The sequence below is a fragment of the Lutjanus erythropterus genome, chromosome 11, assembly GCF_056507025.1.
Source record: "Lutjanus erythropterus isolate fLutEry1 chromosome 11, fLutEry1.hap2, whole genome shotgun sequence".
NCBI classification, from domain to species: domain Eukaryota; kingdom Metazoa; phylum Chordata; class Actinopteri; order Lutjaniformes; family Lutjanidae; genus Lutjanus; species Lutjanus erythropterus.
In genome coordinates, this window is record NC_139327.1 from 14,093,866 (window position 1) to 14,114,766 (window position 20,901).

The 20,901-nt window shown below is 38.9% G+C and overlaps 1 protein-coding gene across 4 annotated transcripts in view; it reads right to left on the reverse strand.

Moving 5' to 3' along the window:
• Window positions 1-720: 720 nt before the first annotated feature.
• LOC146318752 (roundabout homolog 1-like) overlaps window positions 721-20,901 on the reverse strand; it is a 142,987-nt gene continuing 122,806 nt past the window's right edge. For 3 of the 4 annotated variants that reach the window (XM_084730877.1, XM_084730876.1, XM_084730879.1), the window contains 21 exons: window positions 19,273-19,478; window positions 19,093-19,174; window positions 18,824-18,992; window positions 17,281-17,447; window positions 17,009-17,130; window positions 14,372-14,606; window positions 14,020-14,141; window positions 13,679-13,850; window positions 11,896-12,093; window positions 11,110-11,136; window positions 9,085-9,124; window positions 8,735-8,889; window positions 7,158-7,523; window positions 6,952-7,071; window positions 6,728-6,863; window positions 5,324-5,476; window positions 4,778-5,214; window positions 3,679-3,819; window positions 3,362-3,583; window positions 3,117-3,271; window positions 721-2,007 (listed from right to left, as the gene is read on the reverse strand). In XM_084730877.1, the coding sequence (XP_084587003.1) occupies window positions 1,993-2,007; window positions 3,117-3,271; window positions 3,362-3,583; window positions 3,679-3,819; window positions 4,778-5,214; window positions 5,324-5,476; window positions 6,728-6,863; window positions 6,952-7,071; window positions 7,158-7,523; window positions 8,735-8,889; window positions 9,085-9,124; window positions 11,110-11,136; window positions 11,896-12,093; window positions 13,679-13,850; window positions 14,020-14,141; window positions 14,372-14,606; window positions 17,009-17,130; window positions 17,281-17,447; window positions 18,824-18,992; window positions 19,093-19,174; window positions 19,273-19,478 (3,440 nt within the window). In that variant the 3' untranslated portion in view covers window positions 721-1,992. The remainder of the gene's footprint in view (window positions 2,008-3,116; window positions 3,272-3,361; window positions 3,584-3,678; window positions 3,820-4,777; window positions 5,215-5,323; window positions 5,477-6,727; window positions 6,864-6,951; window positions 7,072-7,157; window positions 7,524-8,734; window positions 8,890-9,084; window positions 9,125-11,109; window positions 11,137-11,895; window positions 12,094-13,678; window positions 13,851-14,019; window positions 14,142-14,371; window positions 14,607-17,008; window positions 17,131-17,280; window positions 17,448-18,823; window positions 18,993-19,092; window positions 19,175-19,272; window positions 19,479-20,901) is intronic. The other variant, XM_084730878.1, reaches the window with a different exon arrangement.

The following is a 20,901-nucleotide window of genomic DNA, read 5'->3' on the forward strand; positions in this document are numbered from 1 at the left end:
GAACTTTTCAAATGTATTTTTGGTGCTTTTTGAAGCAAATGCCATTTAGTCCCATTATACTGGAGAAAATGGAGACATCTTTAAGGGTGATATCTCCAAAACTCTAAAACTGACGACAAAGAAATGTAGATGGATAAATAGCACTACAGGCCAGGTGAAAAATATGTATTCCTCCTTTAAAGGAGTAATTGTATATCTAAATATATAATTATTTTACTAAATCAAAAGACATGTGAAGCCAAAACACCAGAAAGCATGTTCTTCTTTGAAATTTCCATTCAGGGTCAGAATGTCTGTTTTTGTGTGTCAGTTAAACAAGTATCTGTTTGTGAGTTGTATGAAATCATCTATAATCTTTTAGAAGGAGCAGATTTATAATGATTAAATTGTACAACATGTTGATGGAATCTGGCAGGCAGTTTTCTCCATTCTCTCTGCTGAAGCTTCACATCTGTATCCACTTCCAAAGGCTCCATTTTTCACTTCGGCAGAATATAAAAACTTAGTTCTAGGTTTTTATTTTTACCCTGCTCGTAGTGCATCCCACACAGCAGCTTTCAGACATTTTTCGGTTGTTTGCCAGCAGACGGAAAGCAACAAGAGGCACCTTTCACGCAATGCAAGTCGAAAATCAATTGTTTTCCTGTCCTGTGTGGGCGGGACTTGTTGCTCTGTCTTTGTAGACAAAACAGAATTAGGTTAAAAGAATGAGGTAAAAGATTATTTGTTGTTGTTGCTTAAGGAACAGCAATATTTATTCAAACAGAGTAGTTAAAGTGACATATTAGTTCCATATATAACTTAGAGAATAGGGCTGGACAATATGACCAAAATCTAAATTTAACTTTATAACTATAAATAAACAATATACATTTTCTTAATACATTAGTGCCTGATCATATTCACTTTCTTCTATTGGCTTTCTATTGGATTTGATCAGTTGTGGAAAGATTGGCTGGATGAACTTCAGGTTAGAAGGTTGTTCTCAGTTTAATTATATCAGATTCAGGCAATTTTATGAATTGAACATTTGTGCATGAAACTGCTTAATCAGTAATATGATAAATTAAGTGTATTGTCCAGCCGTACTCCAGAAGTTATGGCCAAGGTCAAGGGAACACGGGACTAAATGAAATGGACTCAGTGTAGAAAACAATAAATGGAACCAGTCCATGGCCAGGTTTTTCAATCATCCCGGAGGGAGAACAAAGCAGTCGAGATGTTAAGTAAAAAACCTCCTACAGCTGAATCTGCATGCAATTCTCTCAGTACACACAACAGATAGTTAAAAATCTGAATAAAAGCAGCTCAAATGTACGCAACCGAATGCACAATCACAATTAACAATCATTTTCTCAGCCTGACGTGAACTGCTGAAATGATTAACAAGACTCCGACGACTGATTTTCCTCCAGACTGAAATTAATATAATAATGACTTTGAATAAAATTAAGTGATTGTGCTTTTATAACCAAAGTAGAACAAATAATACAAAGACAAGATGTACATCACCTATAAAACATTAACACTGTTATATAAAATTTGAATTTGAAGCACTTCTGTGGCAGTAAACAATTTCAAGAATTTACAAGATGGCTGGTAATGACTGAAAAACAATTACAGTAAAATAACAGGACAACTGACAAGCAAGGATCATGTATGGACCGCATCAAGCAGTCGTCATGGACAATATTTCTGTAGACACTCACAACCGCCATCAAATGTGCATTCATCTTTCCTTTACTGAGTGACCAGCGGTTCAGGCTCCTGGAAGCCGGTCACCCACAAAAGCAAACAATATAAACAGTGCATCAAATTGAAGTCCACAGACTTGATGAGCACTTTTTTTTTTTACTTTTTTTCCGACACCTAATGAGAAATTCGTAGTAGAAAACAATAGCATGTATTGTGCAGTCTTTTTCCATATCGTAAAGGTCATAGTCCTTCGTCTGAAGCAACTGTAGGAAATTCCTTTTGTGCTTGCCGTGCTTCTTAGCTTTTCAGGACCTGTGAAAATAAAATAGTGTCACGTTTCTCTCCTTGCACTTAAAGGGATAATTCGGGTTATTTGAACTGGGGTTGTAAGAGGTACTTATTGATGGTTAGTATATTAATTACAGTAGATGGTGGTTGCAGCAAGAGTCCAGGTGTAGGAAGCTACACAATGTACTGCTGTGGACAGGATCAGCAATAAAAGGTATCTAACATTGTTAAAATAAACAAATAGTTTTACCTTTAAAAAAAAGTGCTTGTGATGCCTTAAATTTTTAAGTTGACTGAATGAATGATTCAAAACAAATAAACATTTCCAGGCAAATAAACATAATAATTCAGTTATACTTGGGAACATAAATTCAAGAAGACATAAAGCTGAACAACTCTTCAGTCACACTGACAGGCATTACTAACAAATGTCATTTCAATTCACATTTTCTCACTTTGAAGAGTCAGTTCTTCATTTCACAAAGAACTTACAGCTGCAGCAGCTGCTGTTGGAGCTACTGGCACAAAGACAACATGTGAAACTGCTCCCAGCGAATTTATTACATTTTAACTGTAGGGGGTAGAGTCTCAGGAGAGTTTTAACTCTCAAACAATGCATGCTAGGACGTCTGCTAACATGCTGATTATGTTTCTTGAGAAACCTAATTTAATGAGTTGATTGAACTCTGTACAGTACATAAATTCCACTCATCATTTTTAGTCAAAAGACTTCAAATGAGAAACCCTGTTTATAAGCTCTGAAGTGCAAATAAAAAGTAGAAACTTGAAAAAACTATCCTTACTTAACTTGAATATATCAGTAAAAGCTGTCTGACAGCATGGTAAAGAAGTGAAAATATTTTAAATATAGCATACATTTAAAATAATATATTTTTTTGGGTGGGCCTTATTCTAAGTGGCAAAAATACCTTTTGTTGCTGACCCTGCCCACAGCAGTACATTGCTTAGCTTCTGTGCTGTTCCTCCACACTGGGGGTGAGCTGAATGCCATCTGCTGTAGTTAATAAGTACCATATACAACACCACTTCAAATAATCTGAGCTATCCTTTTAATGTAATGCATAAGAAATCCCCACCAAATAGCTGTCAGAGAAGTTTATATCTTGATTTACCTCTTCCACCTGTCCTGTAGGTGCTGCCTGTCCTCTTTGTTTGGTCCTTGAGTCTCCACATGACATAAAGCTGGATGAATTAGTTCCATCAGGCTCCCTCTGAGCTTGACCCGATGGGAAAGAGGGACGATTGTACAGAAGGATGTCCCCAAATTCTGAAGGAGAGACGAGGAAGACAGCATTTTATTTGCTTTGTCACTAATCTCTTATACGTTCCAGAGAGTGAAATATAATCCATCGAGTACCTGAGTGCTGTCGGCTTTTGCTGCTTCCTTTTCCTCCCTGTGGAGCCTTGTGCTTGTCCTGGCTTTCTCTCTGCTCACATGCAGCCTCCTTGACCCTGTGAGTCCCAGTGCTGCCTCGTCGACCCCGCGCGTCCCCAGAGCCCATCCGGGGCAGCGTGGCCCCCCTCACTTTGTAGTCACCATGGGACATCTGGCTGGAGAAACTCAGAGGCATGCAAGAGTCTGAGGACACAGCAGAGCACAGAGGTCCAGCTGTTAGTTTTAATTAGGAGATAACAGGAGTGAATCTATAATCTCGTTCTTAGTTCAGTGTTTACCATCATTGAAGACGTCTTTGGGTTGGTAGCCCTGTTGACCAGACTGGTTCTGTTTATGCCTCCTGGGCCTTTTGTGTGTTATTGCAGGACTCATGTTGCTGTCTGTAGACATGGGGCTGCTGGGACGCTGGTGCCGCCGGCCTGAAATTATCAGACAGTTTCACAACTAAATATTACATGTTTAAATCACACAAAATGTTACATAATACTCAGTATCTAAAAATTTAATATACAGTAGAAAAAAATAAAATCATCCTTAACCCTTAAATCAGTTGGCTTCATGCAAGAACATTTTCATATTCTTGTCTTAAATTTCTCTTACTTTTTGTCCTATGAAGAGTTCATACGAACACACCATGTCAAATTCAACAAACGCTCACAACTTCAGAAAACTGTGTAAGTTATCCACCTGTGCATATTTGACTGCATGTGCACGGACTTGGAAATCAGCATAATTAACACCCCAATAATACCATATTAGCCTGCGCTTCCTGCTCCATGTGTCAGGAAGTGTTCATTCAAGAAAACAGCATGAGAGAGAAAAAAGAAGAGGTTTACGAGTTTGGAGTTTGACATCCTGATTTCAGAGATCCATAAAAGAAAATCTGTCATTTTAACAGTGTCAGCAGTGAAATTAAAAAACCTGCTAATGCAAAGAAACAGAAAAGTGAGCCTTGTTAATGTCGTGTTACTGGAGGGTCGGACTGTCACTGAAATAAAGACAAAATGTCTCAGTATGAAAATGACTTCAGAGAAAAAAAACGACTCGCCACAGCGACAATACGGGGCAACTGAACATGATTTTACAACAGATCGGGACCACTCGCAAATTGTGTTCGTATCTGAAAGAAAACACAAAATATGAATCAGCTGAATTAAATCGATTAAATCACTTGTACGCACCACCTAAGAACAAATCTGTTCGTACGAGCGGTTCTTGCATGAAGCCCATTGTTTCATTTGATGACCCGGATGCTCTGTCATTTGGCCTTTATGCTGTAAAAAAATTGACCCCTAAAATGATGAAATTCCAGCCCTCGGTGTAGCTAATATATTTGGCCACAAAATAAAGCCTTTTCCTGTCTAGAAGCCCTCTTACCTGACTCCTCTGGGTATCTGCACATGCGCAGGCCTACAATATCCCGTGAGGAGGCAACCGCCTGGTTGAAATCTCCATCTGTGAAGAAGGATCCCTCGGAGGTGCTGACAACACTGGACCTGCCTGATGAGATGTTGTCCTCAGACGCTGAGCCCCAGCTGTTAACCATGGACCCCGTGACCGATCTGTCCAGATCCCCGGTGCTGGAGGCTGGGGTCTGCTCCAGCCCGTGGAGGAGCAGCTTGTGTGGAGAGGGGTAGTGGTGCAGCTGGTGTTTGTGCTTCTGCCGGTTGTCGTGTTGGCTGTAGTGACTTTCTGCAAGCTCTGTGTCTGTCTCCTCCTCAGCCTCCTCGTCTTCATCCTCTTCCTGTCCATCAGTGTTCACGCAGAGGGGGATGGAGCTGTAGGTGTGTGTTGGGGAAAGAGGGCGATGTTGGCTGGAAAGTGCATTAAAAAAAAATCTGTGCAGTCTTATCACAACAAAAACATTTGCAGTGTCAGTTAAAAACGGTTGACTGCAGTGTGAGGAAGACTAAATCTGGTTACCTGAGGTGCTCGGTTCCATCCTGGAGGCCACTGCTCAGGTCTCCCTGAGGTGCTGTGATAGGCGGGTGACTATAGGACACTTCAGGAGGGGATGAGGCTGCCCCTCTAACTGGCGGAGTAGGGCAGCCTTCTATTCTCTCCTCCGGATCAAAACTGATAAGAAAAAGACAGCTGATGTGAGGCTGAAGGAATGAGGGGTGCTGGATGTCCTGACACATTAGTCACAGACCATTAGACATCAATGCAAATCCCTCCGTCCTAAATCAAAACACACAATTTCCATCATAGAAAAACCTGCAAAGACGAACAATAAGCTTTCTGCACCATCTGCTTTTTATTGCATTTCTTTTTTTAGTTCTGTTCATTCTACATTTCAGTCATATCAGTTATATAAAACCTGCTGTCATAGTACATCGGCTGTCTGAAAATGACTAAAATCTAAATTGCATAATTAGTCTGGTGTTGGCTGTGACAATACGGATCATTTTTCTTTGGCAGAAGGTTTGCAGGTAAAAGCATACTTTCTGCTACGCTTGTATGAGTCTGATAACTTTATCATATTATTGCTTTTTTCAGTAAATTTTATATGGTGGGCTACAGCTTGCTAAGGAACATAATATGCAGTAGCTGTAATTTAACATAACACGCTCAACAACATTCTGCTTTTTTTATCTAATGCAATAGATAGTCAGTTGAGAAAAATTAAAGTAATACAATTTGTGCATTTGTAAGGTGTTTTTGAAGTGCATAACTGCAGCTGGGCAATTCCACCGAATCTGTGCCATTTGCACGTTCTAACTTTTCTTAAATTAAACTTGATTCTTTATCTTTTTTGAGTACTATATCTAATAACAAACATATTCAACTATTTAAAATGTGTAGTTGTCAATCTCAGGCTATTTTATTGACATTTAACTAGGTTTATTAAAGAAGATCATGTTTTTTAGGACAAGATTAGCATGTATGAAATGTAGCCACATGGCATCAGTGCTAATGGCATGATAGCACTTAGCATCTTCAAGTGGTTTACCAAAACTATTTAAAAAAACAAATGAAATCTAAGAAATATTTAGGCGACAGGAGTTTACATTGATGTCAAAATTTTATATTTGCAATATGATCAAAAAGAAGAAAAAAGAGAGAGAAAATGCATTTTGAGAGAGAGTGAAAAGCTAGGGAAATAACTAAAACTTGTATTTTAATCAACACATTATAAATGTCCAGTACAAAAATTAAAAGAGTCACAAAATATTTATGCATGTAATGTCCTGGGAACGAAAAGGCACCGATCCAGTGGGTTCTATTTGTTTCAGGACTCAATGTCAGCACTACCAGCTGGAGAAGCTATGTCTGTATACTTGTGTGTGCTATATGGACATGCATCTGTGTCTTTTCCCCCCATACCTCCTGTCCATGGGTAAGCTGTACTCATCACAGTCCCAGGCATTAGCATGAGGAGGAGACGGGGCCTCTCCCCAGGTTACTGCGTTATGTTTCTGGATCTTTGGGGCCCGCATTCCCTTCTTTTGATTTTGACTCCCTGAGAAATGAGAGAAAAACATCAAGGTGAACACAGAGGTATGGCTCGCCTCATTAAAATTCACCAGTGCACAGTGTATAGCTGTTACCTGAGGTGCTGTTGCTGCCTCTGTCTGAGCTGTGGTGTGAGCCTCCTGTGCTGTGATCCCGAGTCTGGTTGTAGGGGATAGTTTTAGGATGGATCATTCCTTCACCTACTTGCAGATGATCTGAAAATGCAGAAAGCAAACTGCAAAAATCTGTCTTTTTTTCATATAAATGCCATAAATCAGGTCAAATTCAACCCTACTTTTACCTTTATTTAGCATGTTTTGCTCAATTATGTTGTACTGCATCTGTGCTGCCATCTCCTTGGGTATTGGAGGCAGGTTAGGCGGCTGTTTCCAACAAGGCATGTCCACCGGCTCCGCTATAGCTCCACCGCTGGCTGCCTTATTCTTAATGCTGGCCTGAATGAGCTGCGTGGTGGCATACGGGATGGGTTCATATGTGGCTGCTGAATCTCCGCCTGGACTCGCGTAGCACAAGTTGGAATTGGTGAACGTCTTAATCTCGTTGAGCTTGTTGGAGAGGTTCACATCGCTGTAAATGGCCGTCTCAGAACCAAGCTGTCCCCCCTGTTTGTTTTCTGGATGGTTTCCATAGTTAGCTATGCAGTCGGCTGGGGGGGAACATGGAACAAAGCAGCATGTGAACACAGACAGAACACAAAGCTTCAGCATGGCTGGAGGATTTTTTTTGGTTTTTGGTTGCACTTTATTTTCCAGTACACTAATAAGATGTAAGAAGCTACACTTTGTATTAAACTAGACAAAAACTAGAAATAATATTTTCAATATTAGACCCTTTGTTAGTCCCAGATCAGACTTTAATTAGGGACACATTACAACAGAGCTGTACGGTAAACTAAAGTATATTATTATATTATATGTATATATATATTATTTGCCAATGTAAGACCCTTATTAAACATTATTAGAAGGTAATTAAGGACTCATTACAACAGAACTGTACTGTAACCTAAAGAGTATTGTTCCACATCGTTAGAACATTATTAAACTTTATTAGAAGGAAATTTGGGACACAACTGACAGAACTGTACTATAAACTAAAGTGTTTTGTTTCCTGCACTTCAACCCTTGTTAGACTTTTTTAGAGGGTAATTAGGACCATATTAGAACAGAACTGTACTTTAAACTAAAGTGTATCATATCCCACTGCTAGACCCTAATTGGACTTTATTACAGGGTAATTAAGGACACATCACAACAGAGCTGTACTATAAATTAAGGTCTATTATTTCCCACGGGAATGACCCTCAGTAGATTTGCTTTAAGGGTAATTAGAGACACATTGCTACAGATCTATATTGCAAACTAAAGTGAAAACATATATCTGCAACTTGACTTGTTTAGTCAAATCACATCATCTACCTCCAGTATTAAAACAAGTCCTTGTCATCACCACTAGACAAAATTTTCCTCTGCCTCTATAATTTTGGTCATTACTCTGTAGACCTGGCTCACATGTTTTAAATGGGGAAGTAGCTTGTTATGTCTTATTAGCGCACCATTAGGTGTATTGGGTGTACTACTGTCTGAAAAAGAAAATATTATTTCTAATTTCAGTTTGATTTGATACAAATTATTGCAGTTTGTAATGTTGTAGGTATGGTGTCTAATTTGGGTATAGTCGTGTTTGTTTAATGCCAAATCTAGAACTTATTGTTTCAAGTTTTTGTCTAATTTGATACAAAGAACAGCTTGTGAGGTCTTATTAGTGCATTGTAAAAAAAACAAAAAACAAACACAATATGCATCTCAGAGGCTCTTACAGTACCTGAACTCTGACATGGACTCAACTTGCACTAACCTGGTCGGCTGTATGTTGTCATGTTACTGTCACTGGTGCCGTTGCCGTTATTGCAGCAGTTGATGCTGCAGTCCTTGTGATTGGCACACGCATTAGGCCAATTGTCTGGCAGCCACAGCTGGTTTAGAGGTTCACCCATGCTGAGAAGGCCAGGCCTGCAACAAGGAGGACCACAGTGCTGTCAGTCAAAACCCGCTGCTGTCATGTTCGGCTGATGAATGAGCATGGGGGTGGATGCATGAGGTTTATCTTTTAAAGAAGGGAGACATCTCCCCCTAGTGGTTACACAGTGTAAATGCATTTCTCCAGTTAGTCTTTATATAACACAAAGGAACAAAAATATCACTCACCTGCCAGCACTGCACACAGATTCTCCTCTTTGATACGCCACTGTAGAGAGAAACAGAAAAACATTAAACCTTGATGAGCTGTCAAACTGAGGAAGAGCCAAAGGCAGAGAGAAACCATGAAAGGCAGACAGACACTTGAAGCAGGAATCTTAAGTCAAAAGTCTAGACTCACTTCAATACACAGGACACAAAGTCTGACTCTGTGGTTTAATGTGTATGAAGATAACACAAATAATTGCCTGTTCCTTTACCGATCTCAGCAGAACTTCAGAACTGATTCAGAAACACTGTTTGAGAAGGCTTCTCTTCCACCTCCAGTTAAACATCAAACAATTCTCTTGTAGGATACATTCCATATTTTCCTTATTAAATCAAATGAACATAACCTAGGGAGCAGGTGAGGTTGGCACACCACTGGCATACAAATGTTTATACAAAAACATATTTGCTCATCATTGCATCATTGATAATTATTATGATCAGCAAAATCCACAATTTGAATCACCAAATATATATATATACATATACATGCTAGTACTGCAGTCATGTACTATAGCTGAGATTCTACTTTAAAGAAGCAGTTTCTTCCCCAGGGTGGTGAAGTCATGGCCTGCCCTTCTCTGACACTTACTGGCTAGAACCCATTGTCTTCATTGGTTTGGGTTGTTTAGTTTGGGTAGGTCCTGGGTAGGTTTAGGCATGATGAATTTGATTGGGTAGGGTTAGGGTAAACTTATCAGTGTAAGCCAATCAGAGGCAGAGTAAGGCGGGTCCCGACTTTGCCATCCTGGAGGAAAAAATATCACAGGTGGGGGGTGAGCACTCTGCTTGATCTTCCTGTCACATGCAATATGTTGTGAGCATTGCATGAGCCAAATCATGTGCTATAACTGCCTGTAGTGTGTTTTTCATAGTTTTATGTAAACACCATTCATTTCACATTCTGTACAAATGGTAAAAAATTACATTTTAATTACATTTATTTAACCTTTTGACAGAGGTCCATACTGAGACTATGGTATCAATCTACTATTGTATTGAAAAAATAAATTTTAAAAAGTGTTGTGTAAAGGTTTATTTCAAGCTGGGGTCAACACAAATTATGTTTATTTGAATTACCATCCTAAAATAATAATGTTTTTCAGATTACAACAATTACATCACTAATAATATTTAAAGAAGAATTAAATTAACATTTTGCTATGATGGGTGTTTCTTAGAGTCGATTATTGTTGAGTCAGTAGTTAAATATGTCGGGAGGATGAGAGTTAATCACTTTTAGTTCATTCTTGATGATGTTTCACTTCACTTAATCTCATTAACTAATTATTGTTTGCTATGTTCTATGTATATCTATGTTAAAAGCCAATATATATGTTCTTTCCTCATTTTGCAGTCTTTTATCTGTGCTTCCATGCCTCCTCATTTCTTAAGAAAAAAAATCTGATTTGCAAGCATCAGTTCTTAACAATCCCTCAAGGAGATGGAATTCAGTTTCATCCTGGGATGTTTGAACTGAATAAATAAATATAATAACTTCAGTAATTTAAATACATAAACTGATTGTGCAACTCTTACTGGTGCATTTCGTTGTATCTCCTGAGTCTGAAAAGACTGATGTACTGTGCAATATTTACTCACATCACTTTAAAACCACTATGTGCAATATTTCTACACTGACCACGTCATCATTACCCCCAACAGACTCCATATCTGTCACACTGCATCTTACTGCATACTGTCATATTACTGTTAAATGTTTTTGCACTATGCTACTTGTATTTACTTCTATTTTATTGGATTTTTTATGGTTAATTTGCACTTAATATTGCTTACTTTTGTACTTTCTGTAACTTTAATTGCTTAATTGTTTTAGTTTGTGTAACCTTTGTCACTAGGATCTTTCATTCCAGTCTATATATTCTATGTGTGGACCTTGAGGATGATGCAACAGCAATTTTGCAATCACAATAAAAATCTTGAATCTATTACAAGCATTAGGAGATGAATGCATACTGTACATACCTGTCGGTGTAAAGGTGAATGATGGGACTATTAGGACAGACACACACAAGAGAGAAGAGTAAGATCAGTAAACAGAAATCATTTCAACAAACTTCAATATTATAGTGGCTATGTGGTTCATTATTTATGGATTTATGGATTATTCACCCATTCACCCATGAGCTTTGTTGTATCTATGCATGCAGTTTGTGCTGCATGACAGGCACCTCTTCATGTGAAAAACTGATGTGTACAAACATTTAAATAACCACATGCCACCTGTCTCACTGCTGCCTCTGTCTTTGACATGAGTGTCCAGGTGAAGGTTAATGGGGGTGAGAGGCAACCCGACGGAGTTGGGGGGTAACAGCAATATTGCAGCAGACACGATAATGGCAGGTTGACAGGTTTGTGCCTGTAAGAACTGAGCTGTGTGGAGGAAATGACACTCTACAAATGAGCGACTAAAGGTCAGCCTTTGACAGTCTGTGTGGTCGCAAATGCAAATTTGTTTCTGAAGTCTTTGTGTCAAAGAAAGATTAGACCAGAGTATTTTTCACCCTTTGATGTGACACGCTTATCGCCCTCTGAAAAAGATTCCTTAATATCACTGAGGTGAAGCCTGAAATGCTGTTTAGTGTGGTGGTGGCAACATATCATGTACTGATCCCTTCTGCAATCATAATGACCTCCAAATGTCACCACAGATGTAACATGACAACCTGATGCACATGACTATATGTCTTCAACATACATACATCTACCTTTCTAACAGCACACACACACACACAACAGAGAAACACACACCCTTGCGTATGCCAGTGTACGTGCTGCTGAGGCCACTTCTCTTCTTGCGGTGTCGGTAAAGCCACACACTGAAAATCATGAGGACCAACCAGCAGGTGGCGCCAATGCCAGCGATAAAAGCCGGCTGCCTCACCACATCTGAGATCTGTGACAGAGTGTCTCTTTCCTCACTGATATCCATCATCTGGCCTGCAGAATCTAAGCAGTAAAACAAAGAGAAATTATTATATATCAAAAAATGTTGATGTAGCAGCAAAGACACACAAACATCTGAAAAGCTATCTATCCAGTCACAGCAGTGCACATGTATTTTGTTAAATTCTAAGGACTGTAATCATGATTAAAGCTCCTACAAAGAAATTTCATGTTGTGTTGAATTTAGAGGTCCCTGTGGAAAACAGCGGTACTGTTTCCACTACGATAACCAGAAAATATAACATCAAAATTAATTTAATATGAAGAAAACTTCTCTTCTTGCTTCTCTGTGAAAATGTACACACAGGCTTGTTTCATCTAATTTTGAAGAGAATGGCAGACATTAAGAACAACTATACAGAAAAACTTGATTTTCTCGCAAATGTAACTTTTGTAGGTCATATAGAGGCATCAGTAGTAAACTGAGACTCATTTCATCACCAGCCAAAAATGTATTAAGCAAGAATTACTTTTGAATTGCTTCATCATTTTGGAAAATATAAATGCAAATTGTATCATAATTTTTTTCAGTTATCAAATATTTAGTTAGGAAAAGAAAATGTATATGTATTATTTATGCATGAGCAACAAATTTATTTATCTATTAGATGGATATACCCCTAGAGATAATCAATGTAATTTTCAAAAGGTCAAAAATTAAATACAGTAGATAAAGCATAACAGCACAGAAACACTCACACATACAAAGACATAAGCTCACCTGGACCCTGTCACTGCCAAACCAAGTGATTTCCATAAGTATGCAAAAATACATACAAAAAATGTAGACACACCCATCATAAGCTATATACATGGGTTTACATGCTGCTACACAATAGAAATAAATTATTTCCCTAACATATGTATAATTAGAAGCAAGAAGAGGTTGCTGAAAGACTGTTAAACAGTGAGTCCAATTCCATTCTTTTGCATGTTTTTCAAATGAAAACTCACACTAAGCAGTAATGTAGGTTAGAGCACTGGTGCCCTCCCCTTCCCTCCTTCAATCTATATGTAGCAACGTTATCAGGCAGAAACCTATGTCAGGTCATGTAGCCTATAAAAACATTTTTAGAAGGGCTTGGGAAAAGAGGATTTTGATGTTAAAGCATACATATTTATACATACTTTTTTTCTGAATGTTCAGATTTAATGGAAAACCACAGGAAAGCCACAGAATAATATAGAAACAAGTAAAAAACAATGTGCCATCCTTTAAAACATGTGATTTCATAATTATGTCATCATTAATCATAACAAGGCAAAGTCATGAAGAAGTAAGGCGTCATTCATCATAATTACAACACTAAAAATTCAACAGAATACATGTGAACTGCTGTAACTGGTCAAATTTTTGTCCTGTCCCTTTAGTTGCAGATTTACCAATGAAGAAGACACGAGCATCATTAATAACTCCGAAATCATGATGATTGAAATTCCTTAGTTGTTGTATTAATTAACACATTTTTTTTAACACTGTATGATGAATAGGAAGCTAATAAACATAGAAATTTTCACCATGAGATACTGTCAATAAATTTGCGCCACTTTATAAACAAGCACTCTTTTTTGGGGGGGGGACTCTCACCTAATTGAAAGAAAGTGACATCACTCTTGACCCCAGGTCCTGCACCATTGCTGGCCGCCACCTCGACACTGTAGCGAATTCCCGGTGCCAGACCGGGAATGAGCACAGAGAAGGTGGAGCCATCGACCGACTGGTTTACATGGTACCGACTCTCATTACCCAGGCACCAGATCTGTCAAGAGAATGTGAGGCGGAGGTGAGATCAATGACAGCGATCGCCTGAGGGACACATCAGATAACACGAGCAGCACTGTCGCAAAAAAATGTCATTTACATCTGAACTGGGATGAGTCTGATGTAGAGTATTAGTACAGGAGAGGGTGGGAGCCTTCTTTTCCTACCTTGTATTCCTGAATGAATCCGGCGTCTTCTTGTTCCAGAGGTGGTTTCCAAGCAACGAGAATAGCAGTCCCATTGGCATCACTCTTTGTCACTGTAACGCCCTGGGGTGCTCTACTGGGGGCTAAAACAGTGAAGGATACAGTTAACCACGTAGACATAAACACAATCTCATCTGATGATCTAAGCTTCCCAGGTAAAGCCTCCATCTCTCCAGCAATGCCTGGCTTTTGTATCGTCATCCAAACACACAATAATTAAAAGAAATTAAAGAGTTGCAGGACTGTTATCCAATCCCTCGCAGGTATCTATAAATACATTTCATACTGCAAACTGAAGTTCTCAGGTAGTCACCTTCCTCCAGTGTCCTGACCACCTTCACCTCACTGTCAGCTCCCTGGAACTCATCAAAGAAGGGGCGCACTTTGAACTCGTAGATGGATCCTCTCTTCAGCTGACCGATCACCACCCCGTCTTCCCGGGAGGAGTGTACATCCATGACGCTCCACTGCCCTTCCGGCTGGCCGTGCTCAGCGGACGCCCTGTAAAGCACCTTGTAACCCTGGATGTATGGGGACTGCTGCTCAACCTAGTGGAGACGCACAGATAAAACATGCTGCATAAATGTCATAACAAGACTTCTTTATGACCCTGAGCAACTAAAGATTGGGACTTGAATCAAAGATGTGAAGTATGAGGTTTGCAATAAAGTTTGCATGCAAAAATGGTAGTGGAAAAAAAAGAATTTAGATCCAGTGAGGTCACGGTGATGTAGCTGGTGTTAAAGAACTACAGGCTATTTCAGCTTAGATTTCTAGTCTCCTCCTCTGGGTAGCCAGGGGGTATGTTTGATCAGTATTTTTGTCACCTTTAGGCAAACAAAATGATAGCTTTGGGCGAGGGAGGTGATAACATGGCAACATGGTTGTGATGGACACAACCCTGCCCACAATGCATCCTGGTACATGTAAACACTGCTGCACAGCTCCATGAGCAGGAAAACTCTTTTCTTGGTCAATATATCAAAACACACTGAGGAATTTACTGCTTCAGCTGATAACACTGGAATACAAATGAAACGTGCTGAATTTTCCCTTTAAAGTACCAAAAGTAAAAGTACTCATTATACAGTATAGCTCGTTGACAGTGTTATTATATCATTATAGAATATTATGTTATTCTGCTTACATTACCAGTGAATACATGTTTATACAAGAGCATTTTAATGCAGTTTGTCAACAAGGAGCCAATTTTACATTCTTTGTATACTTCTGGGTAGATTAGTAATATAATACTGCCTCATGTCATTAGTATATCTTACAGTTCCAGTATCAGTCAAATTGCAGTTTATACCCATGTCTGTCCAGAATCATATAATGTATATACTGACGACTTTAATTTAAATTTAAAGGAATTTAATAAAAGTTATTATGGGTGTATGTATCACTTCATTGACATGTGTGATTCCAGTGAACAATTTTCAGTGAGAAACATGCTGTCCTCATGGTGAGACTATTTGTACAAAGTACTGACAGAGAGCCGAACGTTATGTCACAGAGAAGCTGACCTTTGACCTTTTGGATATAAAATGTCACTTCACTATAATTATATTGCTTCATTATTTCATCCTGATAGACATTTGTGTGTATTTTTGCCATTATTAGTATATGAGTTCTTGAGTTAAAACCACTGTGAGGTCACTGTGACCTTAACCGTTGACCACCAAATTCTAAATCAGTTCAAGTGAACATTTGTGCCAATTTTGAAGAAATTCCCTTAAGGCGTTCTTGAGATATCATGTTCACAAGAACGGGAAGGATGGCTGCCACTGGTGCAGAAGCATATAAAGTAACTATACAGAAAGTGTCAGGTAAATGTAGGGGAGTAAAAACTACAGAATTTCTCTCTGAAATGTAGTGGAATGGAAGCAGAACAGTGGACAGAACAGTGAAAGAACAATGGAAATAGAAATACTTCAGTACAGTACTTGAGTAAATGCATTTAGTTACTTTCTGCCACTGGTTAAAATAACATACATATAGGAGGTCAGAGCCTCATCTTGCGCGAGTGTGAACATCCTGCAGGAAAGATCTGTTAAATCTCAGTTAATTCCCTTTGCCTTCAGGGTGATACAGATTAACATTCCCTCATATCTGTGAATCCTAACTGTAAACCACAATACGAGGTTATTAATAGTTTCCCCTCAGCATGGTTCTGGTTAAAATCAAGCCAAGAGAGGACGAGGCACTTTCCATTTAAACCACATAATTATGACAAAGGATGCCCGAGAACATTTCTGTGTAGCAAAGCACAATGTATCACATCAAAGATAAATTCACTTCTCCATGCAGTGGATTTATTGTCTGCTGATAAATGTTTAGAGAGAGAAAACCACTTGTAATTTCAGCGTGAAATAAATCTTTTAAACACTTCACTTTACACAAGACAGATTGAGCCTAGATGCTCCCTGTGAACTATTTAGATCTCTATGTTTCACTATATCTCTGTTGAAAATGTATTTGCTCATTCATCACTGGGAGCTCACTTCTTCATGTTGCTTGGCAGAACAAGGGAAAACATATCAGAGGGTATCAGGAAGTCTGCTCTATAATAATCCCTGAAAAACTCTGTCAGCCACAGACAGTCTAAGTGCTATATTTAGAATAATTTTAACGCTTTACTTTGCCATCAGTCAACCTCTGCTGTTGTATAAGCCAAATTTCCCAAAGCATATACCTGAACTGATGTTGCTTTTTTAGGTGACTGAAATACCTTCTGTTGTTGCACATGTCCACCACAGTACATTGTTCAGCTTCCATGCTGGTACCCCAGTAATAAAGTGCCTCATACAACCCCACTTAAAAATCCAATCTATCACTTTAATGTACAGTATGTGTTAACATTCATTAGTGAAATTGCACATTTGACCTTTCGCAATATTTACCCTAACTCTGACATAGAGTACATGTAGAAAAAATGTGGTCCTCTTACCATCCACTGCACTCTGACAGCAGAAGATGAAAGGACAGTTGGTGTGTGTAGATGGATAACAACATCTCCCAGCTCCCTCTGGATGTGACGGTGATCTACTCCCTGCATGGTGGACGTGCTGTCTGTTGGTACAAAAGGAGAAAAAGAAGTAAAATAGCAACAATGATGCCTTTGTTTGGACTGAAGTAAACATTCAGCTTATGTGCAGTTTAAATGACATCTGCCAAATGTGAGGTAAAGCTAAGAAAGGAATGAGAAGCACTCATACTGACCCTGTGTTCTGACAGAGTCAGATATCGGACTGGGGTCACTAAGGCCGTAAGCATTCACCGCTCTGACCATGAACAGATAGACGGTGGCAGGCTTCAGGTTCCTCAGGACAAAGGTCTGCGTCTTTATATGCTCAGCGAGAGTCAACCATCTGCTGCCTAACGTATAACTGCAGGGAGAGGTGGACAAATGATGACACACAGATACAAGGGAGGTTTCATCAGATGATAGATGTGATCTATACTGAGTAGATGAAACATGCTGGATATTACATGTTTGTAACACTTTATTTGATGGAGTGTCCATTAGACTGTCATAACACTGTCATAACCATGTCATGACACCTGTCATAAACATTAAAGACTTTATGACTGTTTATGACTGATGTCAAGTGTCATTTGTTCAATTATGTCATTTCTAACGCAAAGTTGACATTGTTTGAGATGTCTTTGTTTTAACAATTTGATATGATCAAATTTATAGATGTGGTTGGTTATGACACTGGCCATCCTGAGACCATTATAAGTGTGTCATGAATATTTTCCTTGACCTCAAGTAAAGTAGTATTTTGGATATGTCATAAAATTGCCATTAAGTTTTATTACATGGTCAAATGCTTTTGTAATGAAGTCATGAATAATTTTCTGGACTTAAAGTAAAGCAGTACCATTTTCCTAATTTCCTCAGTTCCTGTCTTTTTTTTTTTTTTTTTAATGAGTGCTGTTCTTATTTTAGTCTTTATCATTACAAAGTCTTTGCTTTATATGTGAGTGTGTGTGTGTTTTCTTGTTTTTATTGTGTGAAGTGCTTTGTATTGCACTCTGTTTGAAAGAAGGGTGCTATATAAATAAAGTTTGATTGATTGATTTGGACTTGTAATAAAAATGTTATTAAATGTTATAAGGCGGGTTTGATGACAGGGTATAGTATGAAGGTGATTTACAGGGTTACCTTGTGGACAAATAGTAGTTGTTTATTACTTGTTTATTTGTTGCTAAAGAAGGTTAAGTGCTGTTAACTGTAGCTGGCACTGGGTAGTTAGCTCAGTTAGCCAAAGCCGCACCAGTTCTGGTTGCCAGGAGCAAAACAATGCATGAAAACCACCTCAGTACTGTATTCCCTGTTGTCAAACTGGCCACTGTTGGTCTCGGAGGCTGTGTTTGCCAGCCATGTCCACTGGGATATCCCACTCTGGAAAGAGTCAGCTCGCTAGCTGCATGGTGGTGCACGTGCGGAGGTGCTCAGAGATCATATGTGCTCATAACTCTCAACAGAGATGAGAAGGAGGTGAGATGTCTCACTCAGAGCCACATCAATCATAGGCTTTCCAAAAAACAATGTGTTTAATTTAGAATGTTCATGTTTAAATGTCAAGTTGTCATGACAAAGACCTCTCAAACAGTGTCAACTTTGCATTAAAAATGATATACCTGACCGAATGACACTTAAGAGTCATAAACATTCATAACACAGATACAGGTGTTATGACAGTGTCATGACAGCCTTATGCACACCCCTTCAAACAATGTGTGACCCACATCTTACCTGAATGCCTCGATTAAATAAGATGTAGGTGCTGCCCCAGCACCAGGGTTCAATTTCCACGACAGAGTGACAGAGGTACGGCTGATGTCGGTCACGTCAGGTTTAGACGGAGCACTGGGAAGCAGGTTAGGGTCTACAGGCTGACTGGACTGAATGACAACTCCAAACTCTGCCACAGCAACAACAAAGCCATTAAATTATGCCACATGGGATTCAGCACGTATTAACAAGCTTTATGGCTACATCTGCATACAATTTGTGTGACCTACCCTCCACCTGTAAGTATGCTGTCCAGGACGCCTCTCCGTTGGAGCTAGAAGCTACACAGGTGTAGAGGCCTGTATCTCCCAGCTGAGGAGAGGAAGCACAGTGGTGCACATCAGTGGTTTGAGTCAGTGCAGTCAATTCTAACTGCTATTTACAAACTGCTGTTTTATTTCATCACTTACCTTAGCGTAGCGAATCTCCAGTGATCCTGTGTCTGATATGGACATGCGGGAGTCCACTGGAGACACTACCACACCATCCCTCTTCCAGTGGACTGTGGGAGGTGGCACGCCAGCCGCCTGGCAGCCCAGGACCACTGTGCTGTCCACAGGCACCGTCTGATTGAGTGGCCCCTGCCTAATCACAGGAGGAGGGTGGTCTGACCCAGCTAATAAGAGAAAACAAAAGTAGGGAAATGAAAGACTTTTAATGTTAACGTGTGTTTTAAGTAGACTATGTAGCATTTTGAGCAACTACACAGTAAAAAAATCATCAGGAATTTGATGGAATCCTTTCTCTTTAACTTAACATAAATATATAGGTGTTATTTATTTAAGTTAATTTAATTAAAATGTCTAGTATTTACAGTTTACAAGTTATTAACATGAGCTCTTCTAACTTGAGACTTGAGATGATGAGCTGGATGAATGCACTCTACACAAATTAAGTTTCTAAAGAAACACGATCAGCATATTAGCAGACTTCCCAGCATGCATTGTTTGAGAGATAAAACTCTCCTGAGACCTTTATTTTTTATAGTTTAAAGTTGCAAATTGAAAAAATGTAAAAGGAAATTTGTTTGTAATATTCATCAGTGTGACAGAAGAGTTATCTCAATCTTATCAAACATGTTTTCTCAAGTATAACTGAAGTAATATCAAGTATATTTAACTGGAAAAGTTTGTTTTGATTCATTACAAAATTACTTCAACTTGTCTTTTTAAATTCAGTCAACTTAAAAAATTGAGGCAGCCTGGACACAAACTTCTAAGTTTACGTTAAAACAGACACCCTGCCCACACACACACACACACACACACTGGAAATATACCAACATAAAGCATACTGAAAAATGCAAGTTTGCATTCTAAAATTGCTTTGACTGATGATGGCAAGAAAATACTGAAATGACTGTCAGTCAGCAACAAAGGCAGCAAAATAAAGTATAAAGGAATATGTTCAAATTAAAGAATGGTGGTGATGTCCTATAGTTCAAGGCTGTCTGATACAAACTGTGCTCAGATAAAACTTCCACTGGCAAACCTGCATTGCAACATTTATTATCTTTTCATGGAAACCGCAAACCTGTATTTTATTTTTTTTTATAAAATGAAGAGATAACTTTTCACTGTCTAGTGCAAACAGAAATTATTCATATTAAACAATGGACAATGAAATTATGTTTTTCATTGTGTTGCCTACAAAAGCTATTCCAGCCAAAACATGTTCAGGGTTTTTGTGGTTATGTTTTGAATCTAAAAGCATCTGTTTGAGGCTGGAGAAACATTGTGGTCATAAGTACACTATGGGTAAAGTAAGGTTTAGCTCAGGCAACAAAAACACTTGGTTTTCGTTGCTTGAGGTCACAGAAAGATTTCAGTCTCAGTTTGTGCTTTTTATGCAGGAGAGGAAGCAGTCTGTCTCAGGACTGTGGCTGAGGACACATTCCATATAACTGCAACGTCCCTGGTTCGATGACCTCTCTCTTCCTGCCCTTTCCTGTTTGTATCTCTATTATCACTACTGAATAAAGGCAAAATGCCAGAAAACACATTGCAACAGTATATTATGGAATTGGAAATTGGGAAATG